The sequence below is a fragment of the Lotus japonicus genome, chromosome 3 (genome assembly GCF_012489685.1).
Source record: "Lotus japonicus ecotype B-129 chromosome 3, LjGifu_v1.2".
NCBI classification, from domain to species: domain Eukaryota; kingdom Viridiplantae; phylum Streptophyta; class Magnoliopsida; order Fabales; family Fabaceae; genus Lotus; species Lotus japonicus.
The window spans coordinates 6,998,644-7,022,743 of record NC_080043.1 but is presented as its reverse complement, the minus strand read 5'-3'; the positions used below and the strand labels follow the sequence as shown (position 1 = coordinate 7,022,743).

General features: G+C 36.6%; 2 protein-coding genes across 3 annotated transcripts; one reads left to right on the top strand and one right to left on the bottom strand.

Annotated features, from left to right (window-relative positions):
• The first annotated feature begins 1,377 nt into the window (after window positions 1-1,377).
• Window positions 1,378-9,327, top strand: LOC130749091 (ATPase 11, plasma membrane-type-like). Of its 2 annotated transcripts, XM_057602379.1 has the most exons (22): window positions 1,378-1,480; window positions 1,623-1,776; window positions 2,493-2,612; window positions 2,701-2,799; window positions 3,294-3,431; window positions 3,541-3,675; window positions 4,287-4,466; window positions 4,570-4,776; window positions 4,877-4,996; window positions 5,439-5,558; window positions 5,737-5,859; window positions 5,958-6,062; window positions 6,150-6,294; window positions 6,712-6,873; window positions 6,961-7,199; window positions 7,308-7,340; window positions 7,438-7,519; window positions 7,733-7,893; window positions 7,979-8,179; window positions 8,395-8,577; window positions 8,781-8,959; window positions 9,062-9,327. In XM_057602379.1, the coding sequence occupies exons 2-22, from the start codon at window positions 1,699-1,701 to the stop codon at window positions 9,156-9,158; spliced, it is 2,907 nt and encodes a 968-aa protein (XP_057458362.1). In that variant the 5' UTR covers window positions 1,378-1,480; window positions 1,623-1,698; the 3' UTR covers window positions 9,159-9,327. The 2 variants fall into 2 exon arrangements, with proteins under 2 accessions (XP_057458362.1, XP_057458361.1); XM_057602378.1 differs by having other exon boundaries at window positions 6,712-7,199.
• Window positions 9,328-9,817: 490 nt separating this feature from the next.
• LOC130749092 (uncharacterized) lies at window positions 9,818-22,683 on the bottom strand. Its single transcript, XM_057602380.1, has 11 exons — window positions 22,296-22,683; window positions 21,540-21,662; window positions 20,849-21,238; window positions 19,335-19,445; window positions 19,081-19,171; window positions 18,616-18,684; window positions 17,753-17,830; window positions 17,515-17,604; window positions 10,775-10,825; window positions 10,238-10,462; window positions 9,818-10,147 (listed from the first exon to the last, which is right to left on the bottom strand). The coding sequence occupies exons 2-11, from the start codon at window positions 21,620-21,622 to the stop codon at window positions 10,028-10,030; spliced, it is 1,308 nt and encodes a 435-aa protein (XP_057458363.1). The 5' UTR covers window positions 21,623-21,662; window positions 22,296-22,683; the 3' UTR covers window positions 9,818-10,027.
• Window positions 22,684-24,100: the final 1,417 nt, after the last annotated feature.

The window sequence follows — 24,100 nt, the reverse complement described above, 5'->3', positions numbered from 1 at the left end:
TAAAATTGTAAAGGGAATCAAATATGGTCCCTGTAAAATTTTCGCATCAAATTGACTCCCTAAAATTAATTTTTTAATGGGAAAAACTTAGGTGCAGTACCAATGGTGTTGTTTGTACTGTTCACGAATTAGAATAAAACACATGGATTATTGATTACACGACACTAATATTCAATTTCAATAAACTTCACACCGTGACACTCCTCCGTTATCTCTGGTATCTCTGAAGAAAAAAGGCATATTTCTCATCTTTGTGCCCCAGACTCCAAGTACGCCTTCCCCCTCTCCCCACGACAGCTTCCTCTGGTTCGATTATGGGATCCATGATGGGCACGTTGTCATTTGCGGTTTTTCCTTCACAATTCCTCTCTTCCCTTCTTCCATATTTCTCATATTTGAAGTTTCTCTAGAAGGTGGTGTGGGCGGATCAACAATCCAGTGGCAAACCTAGCCAACCAAGGACAGCCACATGGACCTATTCACATCAATTTTAGACCCTTGAAATATATTTTAATCAATTTTAGTCCATGTTCTTCCACCTTCATCTTCTTCCTCTTCCTCCATAACTCAAATCTCATAAATTCAAAAGGAAGAACAAGGTGAATATGATGAACATATAGTTTTTTTAGGGTTTTGAATTTTTGGGTTTTAGGATTTAAGTTATGGAGAAGAGGAAGAAGGTGGAAGAACAAAGACTAAAATTGATTAAAATATTTTTTAAGGGATTAAAACTGATGTGAAAAAATTCACATGATCATCCTTAGCTGACTAGGCTTGCCACTGGACCGTTGACTAGTCAAAATTGAGCAAAAAGACTTAATTAGATTAAAAAAACAATTTTAAGGAACCAATTTGGCGCGAAAATTTTACAGGGACCAGGTTTGGTTCCCTTTACAATTTCAAGGACCAAAAGAGTATTTAAGCCTTTTTTTTTTATAAACTAGGATGAAAGACATTCACGTTGCACTCAACTAATTTCAAACACACATTCAAATGATTGAAGCATGTTAGTCACTCACAATTCACAAAGTACATGTCCATGACAACGAAGTACGGTTGAATTATTAATTTATTTATTTTACCTGCATCATGCCTAAGGAACTTTGGATTCAAAGACATGGCGGCAAAAAAAGCTGATAAAATTAAAATTACCTGCATACAAATTCTATGCTTTGTTTTATACAGTCCTTGTAGAAGCTGGCCGGCGGAGTCTTACATACATTGCTTTGTATCTTTATAGTTTTTTTCATTCTTGTTATACTTTGCACATTTGGCGCATTGCTTGACATTGATTGACTTTGGAATTTAGAGGAAAGGGACTCTCTCTCTCTCTCTCTCTCTCTCTCTTCTATAAATATATATGTATATATACGTGTATATTTGAACCATTCTTCCAATGTGTCAGTGAAATTGTCTTGGCTGAATCATTATTCATTGGTTTAGAAACTCACTATGTATGAACTAAGAAACTTGTAAATTTGTAAGTCTATCCTAGTTTCAAATATACTTTGTTATCATAACTACAATTTCTTTTGTGGCACAGCACATCTTGCATTTTGTTATCTTGACTTCAATTTCATTTCATCAATCTACATTTAATGGATTCTAATTTTGATTCAAAGCTTAGAGTTATATATTCTCTTGCTGGAAAGGGAGTAGCTGACACAGTAGCTTCAGAAAAGACGAAAAGAACCAAATATGGGAGAGGGAAAAGAACCAACTATGGGAGAGGGAACCATGTCACTTGAAGCTGTTATAAACGAAGCGGTTGATCTGGTATGTGAATTAAATAATACAAAGTACCTTCATGTTATGCCCAATTGCACCAAAATGCTGTAAGTTTTATTTATTCATGCCATGGTCTAGCTTCCTAGCATCTATTTATTCCTCCTTCATTTGGAGATGAAACATATTCTGGTAATTTTCAGATAATTACTGTACTGTTGATTAGTTTTGTTGTTGATTAATCAGTTGGAAAATTATTATTATGAACCAAATATTTCTAAAACTTAAGTAATTGGGTTATGCTATAATAATTTTATATTATATTCCTCACGCAAGGGTCTGTTAGGCTTGAAACATGGATAATGCAAAGACTCACCTACTTTGTACTGAGATTTTATTTAATTATATCTTATCAGAAGAATGAAGAACTCTAAACTACTTAGTTATAGAAGTTATGATACCATATGTCATGAACTGTCAGACAAAGATATAAATGATTTTATATTATATTTCAAACAATTATCTACAAGCTTTTTGATTTTTCTCTAAGACTTTGAATTTCTCATTACTAGCTTGGGAAAAAAGCCTAATCAATCACCACATGTGTCCATTTTATGTATTTCTTGAGTCTAAACCCAATAGATGGAGAAATACAATGAAATAGAAAAGTATGATGAAAATTTTGAAATATAGACCTCTGATGATGATTAGTAGAGTGTGAAGAGCATTATTAAGCATTTATAAACTTGGAATTTTATGTTATGTAGGAGAACATTCCTCTTGAGGAGGTTTTTGATAATCTAAAATGCACAAGAGAAGGTTTAAGCTCCGAGCAAGCAAAGGAGAGGCAAGACTTGTTTGGATTCAACAAACTTGAAGAAAAGAAGGTTAAAAACCAAGTTCCAGTTTCCTATCTCTGTTTCATATTGTTGCTCAGGTTTCTCATGTCCTTCTATCATTTTAATACTTTTACAGGAGAGTAAACTTCTTAAGTTTTTGGGCTTTATGTGGAATCCTCTGTCATGGGTTATGGAAGCGGCTGCTATCATGGCCATTGCTATGGCACATGGAGGGGTAAATTTCAACCATTCTTTTTTTTTTCCTGATAGAAAGTGAAAAAGGACATTGGAAGATATTATTAAAACAGACCACATGGTGAAAAATATCACACAAAGTTTTGTTTCTGATCGAGCGCAATTGCGTTGAGTGATTCATGTAGCAGACCTCACTTAGATAAGATTTTTATTGTTGTGGTGATGGTGGTTCTCCCAAGTTTAATTAATGATACAAATCAGAAGAAATATATATTTAGTAAATTTGAAACTAATTTTCTTCTATCCTTTTGGTTACATTGAACTTGGTAAGTTACAAATATTATTACTCTTTTATAGGATTGTGGAGCACAATAAGATTTTGGTGGTAATAGTCCTCATTATTGTGATAGGTTTAAATTGAAAAGCCATGTTTCCATATCAATCAGTCAATTTTTTCTTTTCTGAGAACTTGATGGTTACAAATTACAATCCCTCATCTAGTAAATTTAATAGAACAAATCCTTCATTCTGCAGGGCAAGCGCGGAGATTATCAAGATTTTGCTGGCATAGTTATTTTGCTATTAATAAACTCTACCATCAGTTTCGTAGAAGAAAACAATGCTGGTAATGCAGCTTCCGCCCTTATGGCAAGATTGGCCCCAAAAGCAAAGGTTTTTCTTCTCTTCACTGACTTAAAAATAGCTTGGTGCATCATTATTGCATGTTACTGTTTCTGTTCTCCTGTTTTGTTCATACTTCTAATCATAATTACATTTACAGATACTACGTGATGGAAAATGGAGCGAAGAAGATGCTGCAATGTTGGTTCCTGGAGACATAATTAGCATCAAGCTGGGTGACATCATTCCGGCTGATGCTCGTCTCCTTGAAGGTGATCCTTTAAAGATTGATCAGGTAAAATTCACAAAAATATTATGAAGACACAGGTTGATGACTTAAGTATCACCAGAAATATTATTTTGCACAATTTAGTTGACTTTGATAAGTTAGTTCTAGATGTCTTGAAGGTCTGCTACTACCCCAAAATATAAAATATGCATGAGTTTCTGTGTGTGTATAGTTTTCTTTGTACTGGAATAAGATTTCAAATAATTTTTTATAATATGGAGGGTTGTCCAAAGTATTTTTACAAATTGAATATAAATCATCTTATATTCAGGTAATGACTAAGGTTGCTCCATATTAAATAAGTTAAAGTAAAAGGAGATGTGAACTAAGTAGGAAGCTTCTGAGATGGTCTCAAATATTCCTCAAGAGAAAGGAAATATATTGCAAATTCAGATGGAGAAGAAATTAAGTGTTAGATCATATAGATAGATGAGATACTCCAATTTGACATCCTCACTAACAGAGTTTTAAACTTCAATTGCGGTTGCCATTGCGGGGAGTCAAAACCCCTTTACTTTGCGGACCGCAATTTAAAAACCTGCTCACTAATAAATGCTATATCAGTTAACCTCCCACACATCTACTGCATTAACAAACATGTTTTTGTGTATTTTTAGTCTGCGCTTACTGGAGAGTCACTTCCTGTCACAAAACATCCTGAAGAAGGAGTATATTCTGGTTCAACCTGCAAACAAGGAGAAATTGAAGCAGTAGTTATTGCAACTGGAGTTCACACTTTTTTCGGGAAGGCAGCTCATCTAGTGGAAAACACAACACATGTTGGGCATTTCCAGCAGGTTCATTCAGAGAATTCTCGACCTCCTTAAGTTTGTGTGAATGATTGTTTTCTTTCTCAAGTAAAATCATCTCTATGAGTGACATCAAATTATTTTGTTACAGGTTCTAACATCTATAGGGAATTTCTGCATCTGTTCAATTGCTGTTGGAATGGTTATTGAAATCATTGTGATATATGGTGTCAACAGAAGGGGATACAGAGTTGGTATAGATAACCTCCTTGTGTTGCTGATTGGTGGAATCCCTATTGCAATGCCAACTGTTCTTTCTGTTACAATGGCTATTGGTTCACATAGGCTGTCTCAGCAGGTTCAAACTTTTTAGTTTTTTTTTAAGATAAGAATTCATTATTGTTAAGTTATTATTGTATATTTTGTTGCAGTTTAACTAATGGGTGTATACTTTGCAGGGTGCCATAACAAAGAGAATGACTGCCATTGAAGAAATGGCTGGAATGGATGTGTTATGTAGCGACAAAACGGGAACATTAACCCTTAACAAGCTTACAGTGGACAAAAATTTGATTGAGGTTTCAATCTTATTCTTCATACAATAAAATAGAATTATGTAACAATTAGATTTAATGTTCATATCTATCAGAGTATAGAAACAGGTATATCAAAATGTCCAGTTCCACAATGAAATGTACATGACATGGGAGATTAGTTGAAGCATAAACATATTCTACTCACCTCTGAAACAGATGTAGTCAGTTTCTTAAAGAAATAGCTTGCTTTTATGAATTATGACATATTATGGAAAAAGATGAGCAAAGCTAATTGACAAGCAACTTGCAGTTTATCATAATTTTGTGGGAAAAAAAACCATTTTCATATGGAACCTTTTGATTATGCATATATAAATAGATATTAATATCATGTGTATATGTCTGACTATACATGGCATGTATGCTCTATAATGATAACATTTTTTTTTTCTCTTTTAACTCAACAATCATCAATATCTGGCAGGTTTTTGCCCAAGGTGTTGACAAGGATATGGTTGTACTTATGGCTGCTAGGGCTTCAAGGATAGAGAATCAGGATGCAATTGATTGTGCAATTGTTTCAATGTTGGGAGACCCAAAGGAGGTACAAGTTCATAGAAGCTTTACAAGTTACATGATTCACAATAATCAAGTTTTATGCCATTGCTTAATGCTGTGAATTCCAAGAATTGTAATCAATTGGGTAGAAGATAGCTGAATTAGCATCCTATTTCTGTAGTCGGAATTTGGTTAGTTTACTAATGGTGCTTTGTTTTTGCAAGGCACGAGCTGGAATACAAGAAGTTCATTTCCTTCCATTCAATCCAACAGATAAAAGAACTGCACTTACTTACCTTGATGCTTCTGGTAAGATGCACAGGGTTAGCAAAGGTGCACCAGAACAGGTAGAACATAATCCATTATAACTTCTAAGAACCTCTCTACCTGCCAGAGTAACATTTGTATCATCATTACTTAACAACTCTTCTCATATGTTGTGTAGATTCTCAATCTTGCATATAACACAGCAGAAATCAGACAGAAGGTTCATTCAATTATTGAAAAGTTTGCAGAACGTGGACTTCGTTCTCTAGCAGTTGCCCGCCAGGTTTATTTTCTTCTATGAATTCTTCATCATCTCTAAGTGTATTATCATATAAAATTATTTATAGCAATACATTTTTTCTCCATTTAGGAAGTACCTGGTGGGAGTAAAGACAGTCCAGGAGGACCATGGGAGTTTGTTGGCCTGCTCCCACTTTTTGACCCTCCTCGTCATGATAGTGCAGAAACTATCAGAAGAGCTCTTGATCTTGGAGTCAGTGTCAAAATGATCACTGGTATGTGTCACTATTATTTTATGTTCATTTTAGACAAATATCTGGATCATTCAAAATAAGAATTTTTTTTCATGGAAATGTTACTCTCTAAAAAGCAAGTTCGCATTATTCAAGTGAACTCATAATCACTGTTTCTCATAATCTCTTTGCTATATTTCCATCACTATAACATTGCATAACCTCTAGCAATATTTCCAACACCCTGAACTTTTAATGTTAATGTAAAAACTATCTCATTGTGTAGTATAGTGAACATAGTAATAAAAAGTTTGTAGCAGTTTCTGTTTACTAGTTAGGGTTTCTACTTTCTACCTCTACAATGTTGTCCTTGTGTTCTTTGGGTCAAGTATTTGATAGTAATTTACTGTTACACAAGTAAGAAAACAATGATTCATGCTATAAAAATCATCCTTTCAGGTGATCAACTTGCAATAGGTAAGGAAACAGGAAGGCGTCTAGGGATGGGAACTAACATGTATCCTTCTTCATCACTGCTTGGTGAAAGTAAAGATCAACTGGGTGCTGTCTCCATTGACGATCTCATCGAGAAGGCTGACGGTTTTGCTGGTGTCTTTCCTGGTAAGCCAAACAAGCAGTGTTCACAATTACACGGTAGCTTTAATTTAATGTGTTGTCTAATTTCTGATATCACAATGTTTCCCTCAGAGCACAAGTATGAGATTGTGAAGAGGTTACAAGCTAGAAAGCACATTTGTGGGATGACTGGTGATGGGGTCAATGATGCTCCTGCCCTCAAGATAGCTGACATAGGTATTGCCGTAGCAGACGCTACAGATGCAGCACGAAGTGCTTCTGACATAGTGCTAACGGAACCAGGGTTGAGTGTGATCATAAGTGCAGTGTTAACTAGCCGTGCAATTTTCCAGAGAATGAAAAACTACACAGTAAGTAATCCTAGTATCCTACAACTAACAATAAAATATACAAGTTTTCTATTCTGACATTTCTCAATTGACAACAAATCCTTATTTTTGCTTTCTTTTCCTTTGCAGATATATGCTGTGTCTATCACTATTCGTATAGTGGTAAGCTTTTTGTGCATTTTGTGCACAGAGATTGTACTCAGCAATGAACTAGATCAAAATCCTTTTTCTCATTTTCAATTTGTTTTATGATTTTCAGCTGGGTTTCTTGTTACTGCAATGCTTTTGGAAATTTGACTTTCCTCCCTTTATGGTTCTTATCATTGCCATTTTAAATGACGGTAATATTAGCTACTTTGTAGTTTCTAGTACCTTAAGAGTCTGTTTGGATGCGGAAGAGCACTTATTAGAGCTTATCTACTAGAAGAAACACTAGATAAACTCCAAATAGTGCTCTTTGGTCTGCATTCAAACGTGATCTAAGTCTCAATATCATTTGATGTTTTCATTATATGTTATCTTTCTTGTTCTCTGACTTGTTAGCATCCTTATAGGTACCATCATGACAATATCCAAAGACAGGGTTAAGCCTTCTCCAATTCCAGATAGTTGGAAGCTTAGTGAAATTTTTGCAACTGGAATTATCCTTGGTAGCTATCTGGCTCTAATGACAGTACTCTTCTTCGCAGTAGCTTATGAAACAAACTTCTTTCCTGTAAGTGGAATCCTTCCACTTGTCCAATACTTTGTTTTTATTTCATGAAATAATACAAATTTGGTAATAAAATATTCTGCTCCAGGACCATTTTGGTGTGAAACACTTCCGCGATAGTATACATGATCCTGTCACTGATGAAATGACACAGAAGTTGGCATCTGCTGTCTATCTCCAAGTCAGTGTAATTAGCCAAGCCTTAATCTTCGTTACACGCTCCAGGGGATGGTCCTACGCAGAAAGACCTGGTGTTCTGCTTGTTATTGCCTTCATTCTTGCTCAAGCGGTACTGTTTTTACCAAGCTTCCTACATTTCTCAAACTTGAAAAACTAAGTAGACTTTGATCCCGTTTGAATACTGATTAAATAGCACTTATTTGAGCTTATACACTAGAAAAAAAAAAACATTGAATAAGATCCAATAAGTGTTCTTTGGTCCGCATCCAAATTGACTCTTCTCACCGGAAAAATCCTCACAATTTTATCTTGTTATATCCCCAGGTTGCAACTGTTATAACTGCCACTGCCAATTGGAAAATTGCTGGAATCAGAAGCATAGGTTGGCGCTGGACAGGAGTCATTTGGTTGTTCAACATTGTAACTTACGTATTTCTGGATCCCTTAAAGTTTGCTGTTCGTTATGCACTAAGTGGAAGGGCTTGGGATCTGGTGGTAAAGCAACGAGTAAGTACTATCACTAAACGTTGTCAGAAATATAATATAAAATCATTCATGAGTCTTCACCTAACAGTGCTTAACCTTTTGAGATATTTGCTTATGACAAACTCAACATAGAACTTCCCCAAAATTTTGTCTCACAAGAGATGGGTTCAAGACTCAGAATGATTAGTGTACTAATGTGAATTCTTGTTGATGCAAATGAACAGACTGCATTCATCAACAACAATGATTTCGATAGAGAAACTCGTCAGGCCGCTTGGGCTGCAGAGCAGAGAACCTTGCATGGACTTGGCTCTGCTGAGGTGAAACCATTTGGAGAGAAGCACACCTTCAGAGAAATAAACACATTAGCAGAAGAGGCTAGGAGGAGAGCAGAGCTAGCAAGGTCTGTGTTCATCTTTAAACTGTTTCATAATTTTATTTCACCTTTCCATGATTTGTCCTTTTTCCTATTATTTTTATCAATATCATCATCATCATCTTGCAGGTTGAGAGAGCTTCACACTCTGAAGGGTAGAGTGGAATCCTTCGCCAAGCTGAGGGGTTTGGACGTTGATGCCATGAACGGGCACTACACTGTCTGAAGATGTTATGATCACTATGCTTCATTATTCTGTTTGTATTTCTTGTATTAGTGCCTTGTCTCCTATGAGATTATAGGTACTGCTTCAATAATGTATAAGTTGAAGATAACATTTTCATGTGCTTCTCACTCAAAACATTAGTTGTTTTCTCTTTAGTATTCTTTCTTTATTAACTATTGTACCTATCTTATGTTGCAAACTTGCAATATTATTATTTATACAAAATTCTCTTCGGAAACTGTAAAATCTTCATTTGTAAACATTTTCTCAGTGTTGCCAGAAAATATGCATGTAAAATAAGAGTTAAAAGTTAAGATAAACTTAAAATAAGAGATTTTGCGACTACGCCATAATTTATGAGCTATATGTCAAATAGTTTCATATGAAACACAGCAAAATACATATCAAAGAAGCTTCCTTTGAATGTTTCTTCAAATATTGCTTCAATTCCATTATGGTTTTCCTGTATGATTAGACATATGTACTAAGAAGTTTTAAAATATAAGTGAATTAGTCAAATTCAAACTATATTTTATGGATTAATTTCAAAATTTATTAGATTATTAAAGGTTCTACTATCTCATTATCAATAATATCCCTCATAATTTAGTTTTTGATCGAGCTCAATGTCATAATGTGATCCATATAGTCGACTTCACTTAGTGTAAAAGTTAACATAAATATTAACAAATGCATCATTTTACACACTTTAAAAAGTTTAAGAGTATATGCGCATTTTTAAATGTCGGGACTAAGTCACACATGAGCAAAACTCCAGGGGGTTAATTTGTACTTTTCCCTAGAATAAAAGAATTTAATTGATAGAATAAAAAATCAGACCAACTCTCAAATAGCTCTCATGCTACCATCTAGCTGATGAAGTAATTGAATAGTGAGGATCTCTCTGGGCATAACTTATCCAGCAAGGTCTTCAAATCTACATCTCTTATCTTCTCAAGGAACTCATTTTGCAGAGGCTTGGGGACTTGCTGATGCACATAATATTTAAGACAGCTTGAGCAAGCAATACATCTAAGCAGTCATAAAATGGAAACTCTAATGGAAAATAATTTACATACCACTTTCAGCCATAGCATGTAACTAGCAGAATATGAGGCTTGTGCTTGGAAATCCGCAAAATCATCATCAGTAAAAGCTGTGCTGGAGTGAAGGAGAGATAACTCATTCTGTATAAAGGTTCCAAAGTCATGATACATGCCAATTTTCTCCTTGCCATCACCAGAATCAATTAGAAAATTACTTATCCAACACGTGGAAAGGAACCGTCGATGAAGCCATAGAGCCTGTTTAAAACCAGCAAATTGAACATCTATTAAGGAAAAATATTTACTGAAGTAAAAAAAACTTGTTTTCAGGGAACCATAATATGGCAAGAGATTAGTACTTCTCTGCTTTATGCAGATTCTAAATGTCACAAAATCTAATGTCAGAAGAAAAGATAATAATAACCTCAAATGCATGAATACAAAATTCATATCGATAATGAGTGAAAGAGATTATATATAAAAGCTCTAGCTGATCCATGTATCAAGTTTAGTACTGATTATGGTTATAATTTATAAATAATGAATTAATAACAGATAAATGTCACTCACCTCTCTACCGACATAACGCTTAATCAATGTTTGATTCCAATCAAGTTCATCCTGTCAAACCAAAACAACTAATGTCACATGTGCACTAAAGTAATAGTTATACAAAATGGGGAAAATGATCAAGAGGATATAGTAATGTTAATTCCATTAGTCAATTTGTAGTTCCTGTTTTCCCTTGCTAAGTTTCTGTGAAGGAGACACATGCAATGAAATCTTTAGTTACCAATCAAAAAGTATAAAAACAGGAAAATAACACATCCCGAGAATTTTTTTCTTCACAAAAAGTAACCTAAACACATTTAATGAAAAATGTAATAGGAAAACCAGAGAAAGAGAAAAAGATTTGCATATGAAATATTCACTATGAATTGTTAACCGATACAATGAGGATTGAATCCTTATATAGGATTGAAGAAGCTTGCTCTACAAGCTAAACTAACAGCTAAGCTAACTCTAACTGAATGGTAACAACCTCTAACAGAATTGACAGCTGTTCCTCTAACAGAATTGACAGCTGTTCAAAACAGAATTAACAACTGTGTCCAGCTGGCATTCCAGCTGGCACACACACACTAAGCATAACCAATATTTTCATATCACCTATATACTCTAATACACCCCCTCAAACTGAAGGAGGTGACAAAAGCTGAAGCTTGTCAACTACATTCAGTTTGTCCTTGAGCTGTAGAAACCTTGTTGGGGAGAGAGCTTTGGTGAAGATGTCAGCTTTTTTGATGTTCAGAGGGCACATGCTGAACAAGGAGACTCTTGTCCTGAACCTTCTCTCTTACAAAAAATATATCCATTTCCATATGCTTAGTTCTGGTGTGCAAAATAGGATTGTGAGTCAGCAACACTGTGCTCATGTTGTCACAATAAACTGTAGGAGTAGTAAAGGGAATTTTCAGTTCTGTGAGTAAAGATTGCACCCATAACAGTTCTGCAGTAGTATTTGCTAGACTCCTATACTCTGCCTCAGTGCTTGACCTTGCAACCAGAGTCTGCTTCTTAGCTGTCCAAGAAATAAGATTGGAACCAAGAAAAACACATGAGCCTGATGTGGACCTGCGATCATCAGGGTCAGATCCCCAATCAGCATCACAGTAGGCAATCAAAGGGAGAGGCCTGGTCATGGAACATGGTTGAAGAAGTACACCATGAGTAAGAGTGCCCTTTAGGTATCTTAGAATCCTTTTGACAGCTTTTCAATGCTCCTCATGAGGTTGTGCCAGAAATTGGCACACCTTGTTGACTGCAAATGAGATTTCTGGGCGAGTAATGGTTGCATATTGAAGTGCACCAACTACACTTCTATACTCAGTAGGATCCTTTAGAACAGAACCTTCATGTTTGGAGAGTTTGACGCCACATTGCATAGGAGTGGAAATAGCTGCAGCATCAAGCATGTTGACTTTGGTGAGAAGGTCTGAAATATACTTAGTTTGATTCAGCAGCAAGCTTCCACTAGTCAAATGAGTGACTTGAACACCCAAAAAATAGTCAAGTTGACCAAGCTGTTTTAGAGCAAAAATAGAATGAAGTTGAGTTGTAAGTTGTTGAATGAGAGTCATAGAAGCCCCAGTGATGATGATATCATCCACATAAACAAGCATGTAAATGCAGCCTTGTGAGGAATAGTAGGTGAATAAGGAGGGATCACACTTGCTGGCTTGGAAACCAAACTTGATGAGAACCTCTTTCAGCCTATGAAACCAAGCTCTTGGAGCTTGTTTGAGGCCATAAAGGGCCTTTTGCAACTTGCAGACCAGATTCTTGTCCTTGTGCTCAAAACCAGGAGGTTGTACCATGTACACCTCTTCTTCCAACACACCATTAAGAAAAGCATTGTTGACATCCAGCTGTTGTAGTGGCCAGCCTCTTGAAATAGCAAGTGAAAGGATAAGTCTCACTGTAATAGGCTTCACTACTGGGGAAAAGGTCTCAGAATAATCAAACCCTTGGACTTGACTATAGCCTTTAGCCACCAGCCGTGCTTTGTACTTGTTGATAGAGCCATCAGGATTCTCTTTGATTCTGAAAATCCACTTACACCCCACCGCTGTTCTGTTAGTTGGTAGAGGAACAAGAGTCCATGTACCATTGTTCATAAGAGCTGTGTACTCTTCTTGCATTGCCTTATACCACTTAGCATCCTTCATAGCTTGCTTGACAGAAGTTGGTTCCATGTGAGTAAGTAACAGAGTGGGTTGTAACCTTGGCTTGACAATTCCTGATTTGGCTCTAGTTTGCATAGGATGACTGTTAACAGCCACTGGAGGAGCTGCAACAGCCACTGAAACAGGAGTATCAGCTGGCTGATCATGAGCAGAAGATAATGCTGGGGAAGTATCTGCAGAAACTGATGAAGAAGGAACATCTGCTGAAACAGTAACACTTGGAGGCTGCTGCAGTTGTGGTGAATCAGCTGAACCTGGTGAGGAAAAGCCAGAACTAGCCAATGCAGGTGGTGTAGTGTGTGAAACTATAGGGATAGTAGATAAAGGGAAAAACTCAGCTGAGGTAGAAGAAGTAGTCTCATCAGGAAAAAGACTAGGATAGGGAAAGCGATGTTCATGAAAAAGAACATCTTTAGAGATATAAATTCTACCAGATTGATCCAAACACTTGTATCCTTTGTGATTAATTGAGTACCCTATAAACACACACTCTTTGGAATGCAAAGACAATTTAGTAGAATTATAAGGTCTAAGAAAAGGAAAGCAAGCTGACCCAAAGACCTTTAGACTCTTAAAATCAGGATGTTGACCATACAATGTGAAGTAAGGACTTGCACCTTGTAAAGTTGTTGTAGACATTCTATTTATGAGATAAGTGGCAGCAAGAAAAGCATGATCCCAGAAATGCAAAGGCATTGAGGCATGAGACAACAAAGCTAAACCAGTTTCAACTATATGCCTATGTTTTCTCTCTACACTCCCATTTTGATGGTGAGTATGTGGGCAGGTAAGTCTATGAATAATTCCCAACTTCTGAAAATGAGAGGATAAGGGTTTAAATTCCCCTCCCCCATCAGTTTGGACACTCTTAAGTTTGTGACCAAACTGCAACTCAACCATAGCTTGAAAATTGATAAAAGTAGCACAAGTGTCTGATTTTCTCTTCAAGGGAAATATCCAAGTATATCTAGTACATGCATCAACACATGTTAGAAAATATAAAAACCCACAAGAGGATTCCAGAGAGGCTGGTCCCCACAAATCAGCAAAGACAAGTTCAAAAGGAGTATTGTAAACTGCAGTAGAAGGAGAAGAAGGTAGTCTATGAAGTTTACTCAGACAACAAGCCTTGCAAAAGGAAAACACACTTTTATTATTTGGAACAGAAACATTACACAAAGAAAGAGTATGTTTAAGTACATCATGATGAGGATGACCTAATCTTGAATGCCACAAATCATAAAGAGAAATGCTACTACCACTATTACAATGTGCTGAACCAGAAACAGTAGATGAAACAGGAACAGAATGCACATCATTATTGCACTGAGTTATACTAGAAACAACAGGAGAAACAGAAGCAGAATGCAAACTAATAGCAGAAGTTGCTTTATTTGCTGCAGACTTGGAAGCTAAGCAAGCCTGTGAAGACCTTGACAAAGACTGAGAATGTAAAGAGGACAGAGAAGAAACATTGACAGCAGGTTGTGAGCTAGCTTTGGTGAGTGGTCCATCAAAGTAGTATAGACCATCATCTCCAACAGCACCAGTGAGAAGAAGCTCATAAGTGTCCTGATGACGAACACAACAATGATTGGCATGAAAAGTGAAGAAAACATTATTATCACGAGCAAAACGACTAACACTAACAAGATTTTTAGTTATAGAAGGCACAAGAAGAAGCTTTTTAAGAATTAAACTAGCTGTAGGATTAAAAGAAGAAGGAAGAGTGGCTGAACCTATAGACTGGATTGGCAGTCCTTGACCATTTCCCACCAGAAGCTGATCCTGTGTTGGTGATGGAATATGATCCACAAAAATGCCTGGATTGTTAGTCACATGGTGAGTGGCTCCAGAGTCAGGGCACCAAGCTATCTGTGATGAATTCTGTGTAGGAACAGTAGCTAACATGGCCTGAGGAAGCATTCCAGTAGAGACTTGTTGCTGTGGTGGCCTAGGAAATTGAGGTGATGGAGCAGAAGGTGCTGAGAACTGACCCTGAGGAGTCCAAGGACGAGCAAATTGCATTCCAGCAGCTTGTGGATAAGGCATTTGTGGAATACACCAAGGAGGCCATTGAGGCATGCCAGAAGGTTGAATAGCACCTGAACCATACTGAGGAAACACTGAATTACACGAAGCATAAGGAGAAAACCCAAAATTGGCCATAGAGGGAAAACCCCCAAATTGCATTGAAGGAAACCCTAAATTGACACCAGGAGCAGGGTAATTCTGACCAAAATTCCCAGATTGACCAGAATTGGTACTGGAATTAGCATGAGGACTAACTCCTGAGGGACGCGACCAACAAGAAGCTGCATCATGGCCCCATTTGTTGCAGTAAGTGCACTGGACATTGCGTCCTCTTCCGCGCCCGCGTCCTCTGCCATAGTTTCCAGAATTGCGATTTTGATCATCGCGATTCCCATAACCAGAGTCAACAGCAGCATCGACTGGCTGGAAAGGAGCGACAGCTGTCGCTGGAGGTTGCGTCGCTGGTGGCGGCGGCGCCGGAGCAGGCTGAGTCCACAAAGCTTGTGGCGGCGGCGCCGGTGTTGTAGAAGACGCAGACGGCGCTGTCGCTTGCGTCAGAAACACCGAAGGAGTGGTTTCTGCGAGTTGCTTCTTCCGCATCCTGTCAAACCGCGCTTCATGAGAGATCACCATGGCTTCCACTTCAGAGATTGTGTAATAGGTGGTTTGATTGTAGATAACAGTCATCAAAGCACTGTATTCTTCTGAGAGACCATCGAAAATCGCTTCTAGATGATCACGAAAGGTGACAGGTTCTCCAATTGAAGCAAGAGTATTCACAATTGTCTTGATTCTTTGCAGAAACTCAGAAGCAGTTTTTGTACCTTTTGTGATGTTCTTCAGTTCATTCCTCAACTGTGTTGACTGAGCACGTGATTTTGCATTGAAGAATGAGTGAATTTCTTCCCAAATCTGCCAGGAGTGCACACACTGAATCACATTTGGAAGAATTGAAGGTGAAAGAGTAGAGAGAAGCCATGTGAAGAGGAGTGAATCTTGTTGCTCCCAATCTGAGAATGCAGGATTCACATTCTCTGTGATCCTATCTGCATCAGTCAAGAACTTCTCAGGAATCAGAGGTGGATCTTGCACAAATTTCTGAAGCTTGTGTGATCTGATGACCCCTTCCACTTGTTGTTTCCATGAATAGAAATTGGAGTCATCGAGCTTGATGCTCAATTTGTGAGAAAACGCTTGAGAGAGAGTGTTTGTAGAAGAAGAAGAAGAAGGTAAGGAAGGAGATGAAGCATCCATAGCCATGGATCTTAGGCTCTTGATACCATAATAGGAAAACCAGAGAAAGAGAAAAAGATTTGCATATGAAATATTCACTATGAATTGTTAACCGATACAATGAGGATTGAATCCTTATATAGGATTGAAGAAGCTTGCTCTACAAGCTAAACTAACAGCTAAGCTAACTCTAACTGAATGGTAACAACCTCTAACAGAATTGACAGCTGTTCCTCTAACAGAATTGACAGCTGTTCAAAACAGAATTAACAACTGTGTCCAGCTGGCATTCCAGCTGGCACACACACACTAAGCATAACCAATATTTTCATATCACCTATATACTCTAATAAAATGAAACGGATAACTAAACAGCGCCTAGAAGTACACTAAATATTCATTGAATAAGTTTTGTCAATAGCGCCCTGACAGATTTCAACTATCAAGTTTCAAGATTATCGTTTAAGTAGAAAGCAAGTAAGCAATAACAAGATTTTGCAAATTCAAAATCATGATCAGTATGATCATGACGTTTTAGTAAGCCATTTGTGTATTGGAGGGTGCCACTGCCATCCGTGTCTTGAAGGGTGCCTAATGAATGAGCTTCGCTTGTGTGAAGCACCACACTAGTCTGCAAATTTTGCAACCCTTCTAGTTCCAACTTTATCTTGCATTTTGGTTTTCAATTAAAACTTGTCTTTTTATGAACATTAATGACTTAAAAGCATAGCAAATCAGACATTCGTGTATTGGAGGGTGCCACTGCCATCCGTGTCTTGAAGGGTGCCTAATGAATGAGCTTCGCTTGTGTGAAGCACCACACTAGTCTGCAAATTTTGCAACCCTTCTAGTTCCAACTTTATCTTGCATTTTGGTTTTCAATTAAAACTTGTCTTTTTATGAACATTAATGACTTAAAAGCATAGAAAATCAGTCATTTAGTTAAATTTTAAATCTCAAGCGTATAGTTTGACTAGGAGTTATTTTAAAGTAGTTTTAATGCTTTATATTAAATATCCCAATTTCTGGAACCTACCCATCTCATAAACCTGAAAGGCCAGATATAAATTTTAGTGTGCTTATTCACTCATTCTGCGAGCTTTTCTGGCAACAGGCGCAGAATACATAAACAACAAAAACCAGAAGCTGATTATTATGGGGAACACCGACTACTTAGAAGACAATTAGATAACAATCAATTGTCTGTGTTCAATCCCAAACCCTTCAGACAAGACTCCACATAAAGAATCTATCAGGTGATGAACAATTAATGAAATTAATGAGCATGACTATTACCTTCAAGGCTTGGGAAATATCAGCACCATAACCATAAGATGCAGTTTCTTCCACACCACTTCGGTCATCCATAATCTTCTGCAATAGCCGCTGCAATATGACAGATTCTATGATTTTCAAGAGTGCAGAATTCCAAGCTCATCAAAGGACATACATAACTATGTCTTCTTAGTCAAAAGGCTTAAAATTCATGGAATAACCACCAGTATCAAGTTCAAAACTCCAAATCAAAACTTACTTGGCGATAATGAAAAACACAATTATCAGCAACATGCAGCGCTGCCCAACTTCTGGATTTCTTCAATTCATCCAGAACCTAAATAAGAGCAGATTTAACTTATAAGCTTCATGAGAACCATTCATCAAATCAATGTCAAGTAAGTTTTAGGTCATATTTCATTTGAGGGAACGAGAAGGGGGGATGGAAGTTGGGATGGAATCGGATATGTTTAATTTTATCTGGAATGCATAGGAAGAATGTTGAATTAATTGACTTTGTTCCCTTCTTATTTTGATTTACTATAATTTAATACAAAAAAAAAATAAAGATAATTTATGATTCCTTAGGCTAAATAGGCTTGGCTTAGCTCAGTTTGGCTGTCCAAAATTACAGGTCAGGCAACGCAGAGCTCTCCCAGGTCTGTCCAACACAATGTTTTTGGGCCTAAGAAAACACAGTTTGATCCATAAAAGATTTTGGGATTGAACAAGTGATCCATGTGGCTGGGGAAATTTCTACACATATTTTGGTAAAATTGAATGGGGACTACATCACTTCTTTTTTAACGAAATACCCACTCCTTCAATAGTAGAAATGTAAATTCTCATTCAAGAGACCTAGCCAAACATAGGAATGGGAATGTGTCCATTCTATCCAACCTAACATGGACAAAGATTAAAAGATCAGCAGTAAGGTAAAATTAAACTACATAAGATTGAAGTATTTTTAGAAAGAAAATAGCTACGGATAGTTCAGAATCTTTCAGGAACCTTTCACAACCGGTTGCTAATGCAACTCATTATTTTTCTATGCAATTTGATCCAGAATTCATGGCGTGATGCTTTCAACTAACAGAAATAAAAATATCATAAAATTATTACCTGTCCTGTAGTCATGTATGAGATTAACCAGCAACGGTGATTCCATGCACGATAATTCATCTTTGATCTCTAAAAAGAAAGAGAGAAAGAGGAATGAATGGACATACAACTCAAAGTAAGCTAGTTCATCTGATACGAAGTCTCAAATCTCCACAGCCAAAAGGTGAAGCATTATATAAATCTTGTTTTTTCAAACTCATTCTTTTTCCCTTTTGTGGGTTGATGTTTTGTAGATTATTTTATCTTTACAATGCAAAATGGATTGAAATATCCAAGGTGTCAGAGAAAAATGTGAAATAATATATGTGCCAATGTTACAATAGAATTTTGCATACATCTTCCCTTGTTACAAAAGAAAAGGAACAATTATCCTTCTTTTTGTGTAAGCATGCCCATCCACTATATGAACATAAAATAAAATGTTTTCAATTTAAATAGAATGTAGCTCCTGTAGTGAATTTAGACCTCAGCTATTTTTTCCACCAGCTCAGATTCTTTTCCCAAAATCTCTTTGAAATTTGAACAGTTTGTGGAGATTGACTTGATCACCCACCGCCTAGATAAAATACTTCTCTGTATTAGATGGCTATTCATGTTCCAAAGCCTCAAGAACAATCAATAGTCAAAATTAAAACCGACAAAGTCGTACTCATCAAGATAACATTTATCCTTTAGGTGAAGGGGACAAAGCCATAAAAAGAAACCGTTAAATATAATACCTATGATTCCAAGCTTGTTCACTTTTGGGTGAATGTGAGAGCACAAGTTCTGACAGTAGAAGTTCATCTACAAACATTGAAACCTGCTTCTTCAGGGACACTACTAATTTTCTGCAATAAGCACAGAAACTCAAGTTGAAACAAATAGCATTTCTTCTCCATTTCTGTATGTTTTCTTGCCCTGGAATTCTAGCATGCCATTTTAAATATATTTATGCTCTCAGAGTCATAGAAAACACTAAGTTAAAATGAGCTCAAAACCTCAAACTGGTATTAAATCACAGGTTTTCCACCAAATTGCATTGATGATTTCCCAAAAGCTATAAATCAAATAAAATCACAAAAATAAGCTCAATTCAAGAAGACCCAAAGAGACATTTCTACTCAATTTTTGACTCAAACAGAGGCAGAATTACCAGATTAACCCATTATTTATATGATCAAATCAAGAATATCTAAACTTCTAAAACCAGTTGATAATCTAAACTTAGGACAGTAAAAAACACGTTTAGTTGTTCAAAATTTTATTTTGAACCAGGTCCATCAACAATGATAAAATAACGTTATCCAAATTAGAAGTTATTGCCCTCAATCAAATTTGACCCTCCGTTTACCTGAATCTCTATAAGAAAAACTAAAGTCTTCTTCAATAGGTTGTTCGGGTACATATATAAAATATTTGTGTTTTACCATGAACTGAATCCTCATAAAGTCAATTTAGATCGTATCCTTTTAAATGATTTCATCTAGAGCTTTTATTAGTCGCTTAACCTCGAAATATAGTCTACAAGGCTATCTTGTGTTAGCAGACCTTAATTAGTGAGAGGTGGTTAATTAGTGGAATGGTTAGTGTGTGATGCATGTTGCCTATAAATTGAGAGTTAAGGGTGAGTATTGTTATCTTTTGGATCATTTGGGGTTTGGGGACTTAGGGAGAGTGGTTGAGTCTCTCAAATTACTCAGGAACCATATCCAGTTCCTATCATCTTGCATCTGCACCACTATTCCTACTAGGGATTCTACTGGTCTTCTTTTCACATGGCCAAACCACCTTAGGTGGGATTCCGTCATTTTTTCCTCAATAGATGCTACCCCTACTTTCTTTTTTATGCATTCATATTTTATCCTATCTTGTCTTGTATGTCCACTCATCCACGGGAACATCCTCACCATTGCAGCACTTTAACACCCAACAACCAATATCACACAACACTGTGAGAGTTATGGTTGTGTGGTGAAACTTTTCTTTAAGCTTGAGAGGCACATTTCAATCACAAAAATGACAGATATTATGGCTCAAGGTGGACATCTTACTACTACACTCGGACACAGGAGAATGCTGTCAAACAAACAGTCATTGTGAGCAGATGAAAATAATGTATTAGAATCTCCAACTTATAATGTTGACTAACAGATGTCAAAAAAAATAACTAAAGTCTTCTCCGAGTAGAAGACTATATAAGATATCAATAACAAAAGTGTGAAAGTGAAAATCAATAGATAAGAGGACAAACCTACAATTCCAAGCAGTCATAAAATCACAGCTTAGCAGCAGAAGAGACCTGCTGTGTCTCAAAAGTATACTCTCAAGATGGTCACAGGATGCAGAGGCTGGTAAACAACTTACAACCTTGTCAGATTGTTTGCCACACTTCCTGTATTGGTTTAATGTAGTCATAAATGCATGTTTAGCAGCTCTATATAATGGTACAATAGCACGAGTTGAAATTCCCAATTTATGATCTCTGTTCCAGAAGTATAGGTTCTCTTGTTTGGAACATCCCTCAGAGCTTGGTAAACTGTTTGTTGATTGATGGATAGCTTCATCAGATAAATTAGTTGAAACACCTGATTCTTCATTCAACACGGAAAACTGGGATGGATGAATAAACCCCAGCTCATCTCTGAACCCGAAAGCAAAAGGATACACACATTTAAAAGAGGCAACAAATTACGGGAAAATCAAGAAACAGAGAACCAAAGATTGACTTTAACCAGGAAATAACAAGTTTTTATTCTAATAACACTATTCCTCATTTCCATTTCTTTTGATCTCAAACTGTGTCGAATGCAACTTGCAAATTTGCAGATGTGGAAATAAAGTACTAGTTTACTACCAAATGCCACAAAATGCACAATACACCGAACAACAATCAAGGAAAGTATAATATCAATTTTTGTGCATGAAATCACTAATCCTCTTACATTAGAGCATCAGATTCAAGGATGTCCTCCAATTGATGCAAGAGATCCATAGCCATTCCTTTAGAATCAAACTCTTCACTCATGTTAACTGTCTTGACTCTTGACTGATGCCAACAATAGTAACTTCAAAGAACCAAAAAAACAGGTATGGGATCAATTGCCAAATAAATTGTATTCAATCATACAACAGGAACTAAGTCATTACATTGTAACAGAAACTCTTCACAATAAGAAAGAAAAATAATAGTATTTATCTATCAAACCATTTCATTAACTAACTACACTACTACATTATCAGTTACAAAAGTGCGTGTTAAACTATTACAACGCAAATGAACACGTAACGAAATAACCCTCCATTGTCAAGTATGAGCCCAATTTCAAGCACCCCGGACAACATAATTCGAGTTAGACCCGAGTTCCAATTGCAGCAAGCCCTCTCTCAGGTAATTTTCACAAACAGGGTTTCTCATAGGTACTCCCAGGATGTGAGTGACCTAGCTATTTCAGTTTAAAAACCAAACTTGCAAGTTGCTTTGGGCAAGTTTCCTTTACAAATTTTGGGACCTAAGTTTGTAACTTTGAGAACACCATCAAAGATTAAATCCTCCTACAAACACCCACTACATTTTTGTACCCAATTCAAAGAAGCCATATAGCTTAGCTTCACTACATTCTTCATTGCACCCACCAATTATAACCCATGAAAACATTGAAAAAAAAATTACTGAAATTTACAATTTGAAGATGTCGCACCCGTTTCTCCTCCAGGCGTCGACAATGGAGGGAGCAGCTTCGAGTTGAGATTCCTCCGGCGGTGATAGAGTCTATGCCGACGGAGGCTCAGGTGGCACGGTGGCGGTTGCGGTGGCCGGCGGGTTTTTGGTGTGGAAACAGGGGAATCTCAGAACAGAGCAAATCGTCACAGGGAAAGAATCAGGAGTGTGAAACATACAATGCTCTTTTGGTGTTCTTTTAATTTCAGCCCTTGATTAATTTTAAAAGAAATGGATGGTTGAGATCTATTCATATTATTTCCTCCTGTATTGTGTTCATTGCTTTTGTCGAAATCGCAATATCTTGAAGTATCTAGATATTTGTGAGGTTTTCCTGTGAGCAGTGGAGGTAGAGGGACATGAGCAAAAGAAGTCTTCATTACCTGTTTGTGTATCTTTCAAGGCGTAGAGTTCAAAAGAGTATAATTCTCATAACGCCTTTTGAATATTTTCTTATCGTAGTATTATCGGTCAAACTAATATTTCTTGTAGTTTTGGTTCTGCATCTTGTCACTTTCATCATTTTGTCCCATAACGTTGCGATTACGGCATTCAAAGTGAATGTTGCTTACGAGGTGAGCCCTCGTTAGAATGTTGTCTTCTACATATTCCAATCATTTCGATGAGAATTGATTTCTTTTCCCACAAATGATGCAAAAATGTTCTTCTGGAAATAGAACCAACAACATCTCTTAATCTTTGTATGGTGGAATTATACTGAACGTAAGACGACTTGTGAAATGTTTATAGTGTAGCACAACGAGGAATGTACATGCAAAAGGCACTTTGACACTCATGCCACCTTTTAGATTAGAGAGAGAAACTATAATTATTAGAAGAATATCCAATAAGCAAAATAAGTAATGTTTATGTGGTTAATCTATCTAACTTGTATTTATAGAGCATGTTATGATGTGTAATAGATGTAATAGGCCTTAATGAAGCCTTCGTGGAAGACTTTTGGGAAAATCTTTTATTATTTTAATAATTGCGTTGGCTCTATTTTGCTTGACTAGCTATTGGATAATAAACCTTACTTTAATTGTTCTAATCGACTAATACATCATTTACTTTATTGTGAGTCATCCGAACTATTCAAGAAAATATATTAAACCCGATGGCAATTTGGTCGGCGGGAACCATTGTTCCCACTCTTAACCACAATATTTTAATAACTTATTAATGGTTGAAAACTATTTCCCCTTAATGGAAAACTTATCTCATTCACTTACCCCTAGGCCTAAATTATATGTTGTGCATTCTTTGCTAATGATCACTTTCTAGTTTTTCTTCTTTGTACAGCCGCACCAATAATGCTTGACGACACGACACCGCAGTAATCAGCACCAAGCAAGCACCAACATCAACGCTGGACATCACTCTCTGCGCACACACCGGGGTTAATTGCATCGTCACTTCACTACCAAGTTTTAATTATTCTTTATTACTCTTTTTTGTCATTTTCAAACCACATTTCAGCAACACACCGCCACCAGATTGCTTCTACGCACATTAATTAATGGTTCATGTTATCTTGCCTTTTGATGCTAGCTAATACAAAAAGTCATTAGATTTCCCTCATCTAAAGTGATAAAATAGCATAAAATAAGTCATCACAAATTCACAATCAATAAAAATGATATTTTGCTTTAAAAAGTTAATAAAACAACCCAATCACATATTTTAATAACTTATTTTAAAGTGAAACTCACTTTAGAGGAATGAGACCTAACATGTGTAACTTGTTTACACGAGCGCTTAAAAAAAATTATTAACAAGGTCAAT

Coding starts and splice junctions, on each gene's coding strand:
- LOC130749091 (XM_057602378.1), top strand. CDS start 1,699: ATGGGAGAGGGAAAAGAACCAACTATGGGAGAGGGAACCATGTCACTT. Junction 4,777..4,876: donor CACATAGGCTGTCTCAGCAG/GTTCAAACTTTT, acceptor TATACTTTGCAG/GGTGCCATAACAAAGAGAAT. Junction 7,520..7,732: donor CATTGCCATTTTAAATGACG/GTAATATTAGCT, acceptor GCATCCTTATAG/GTACCATCATGACAATATCC.
- LOC130749092 (XM_057602380.1), bottom strand. CDS start 21,622: ATGAGTGAAGAGTTTGATTCTAAAGGAATGGCTATGGATCTCTTGCAT. Junction 17,605..17,752: donor GTGTTTTTCATTATCGCCAA/GTAAGTTTTGAT, acceptor GTCATATTGCAG/CGGCTATTGCAGAAGATTAT. Junction 10,826..17,514: donor ATATTTCCCAAGCCTTGAAG/GTAATAGTCATG, acceptor TTGGTTTGACAG/GATGAACTTGATTGGAATCA.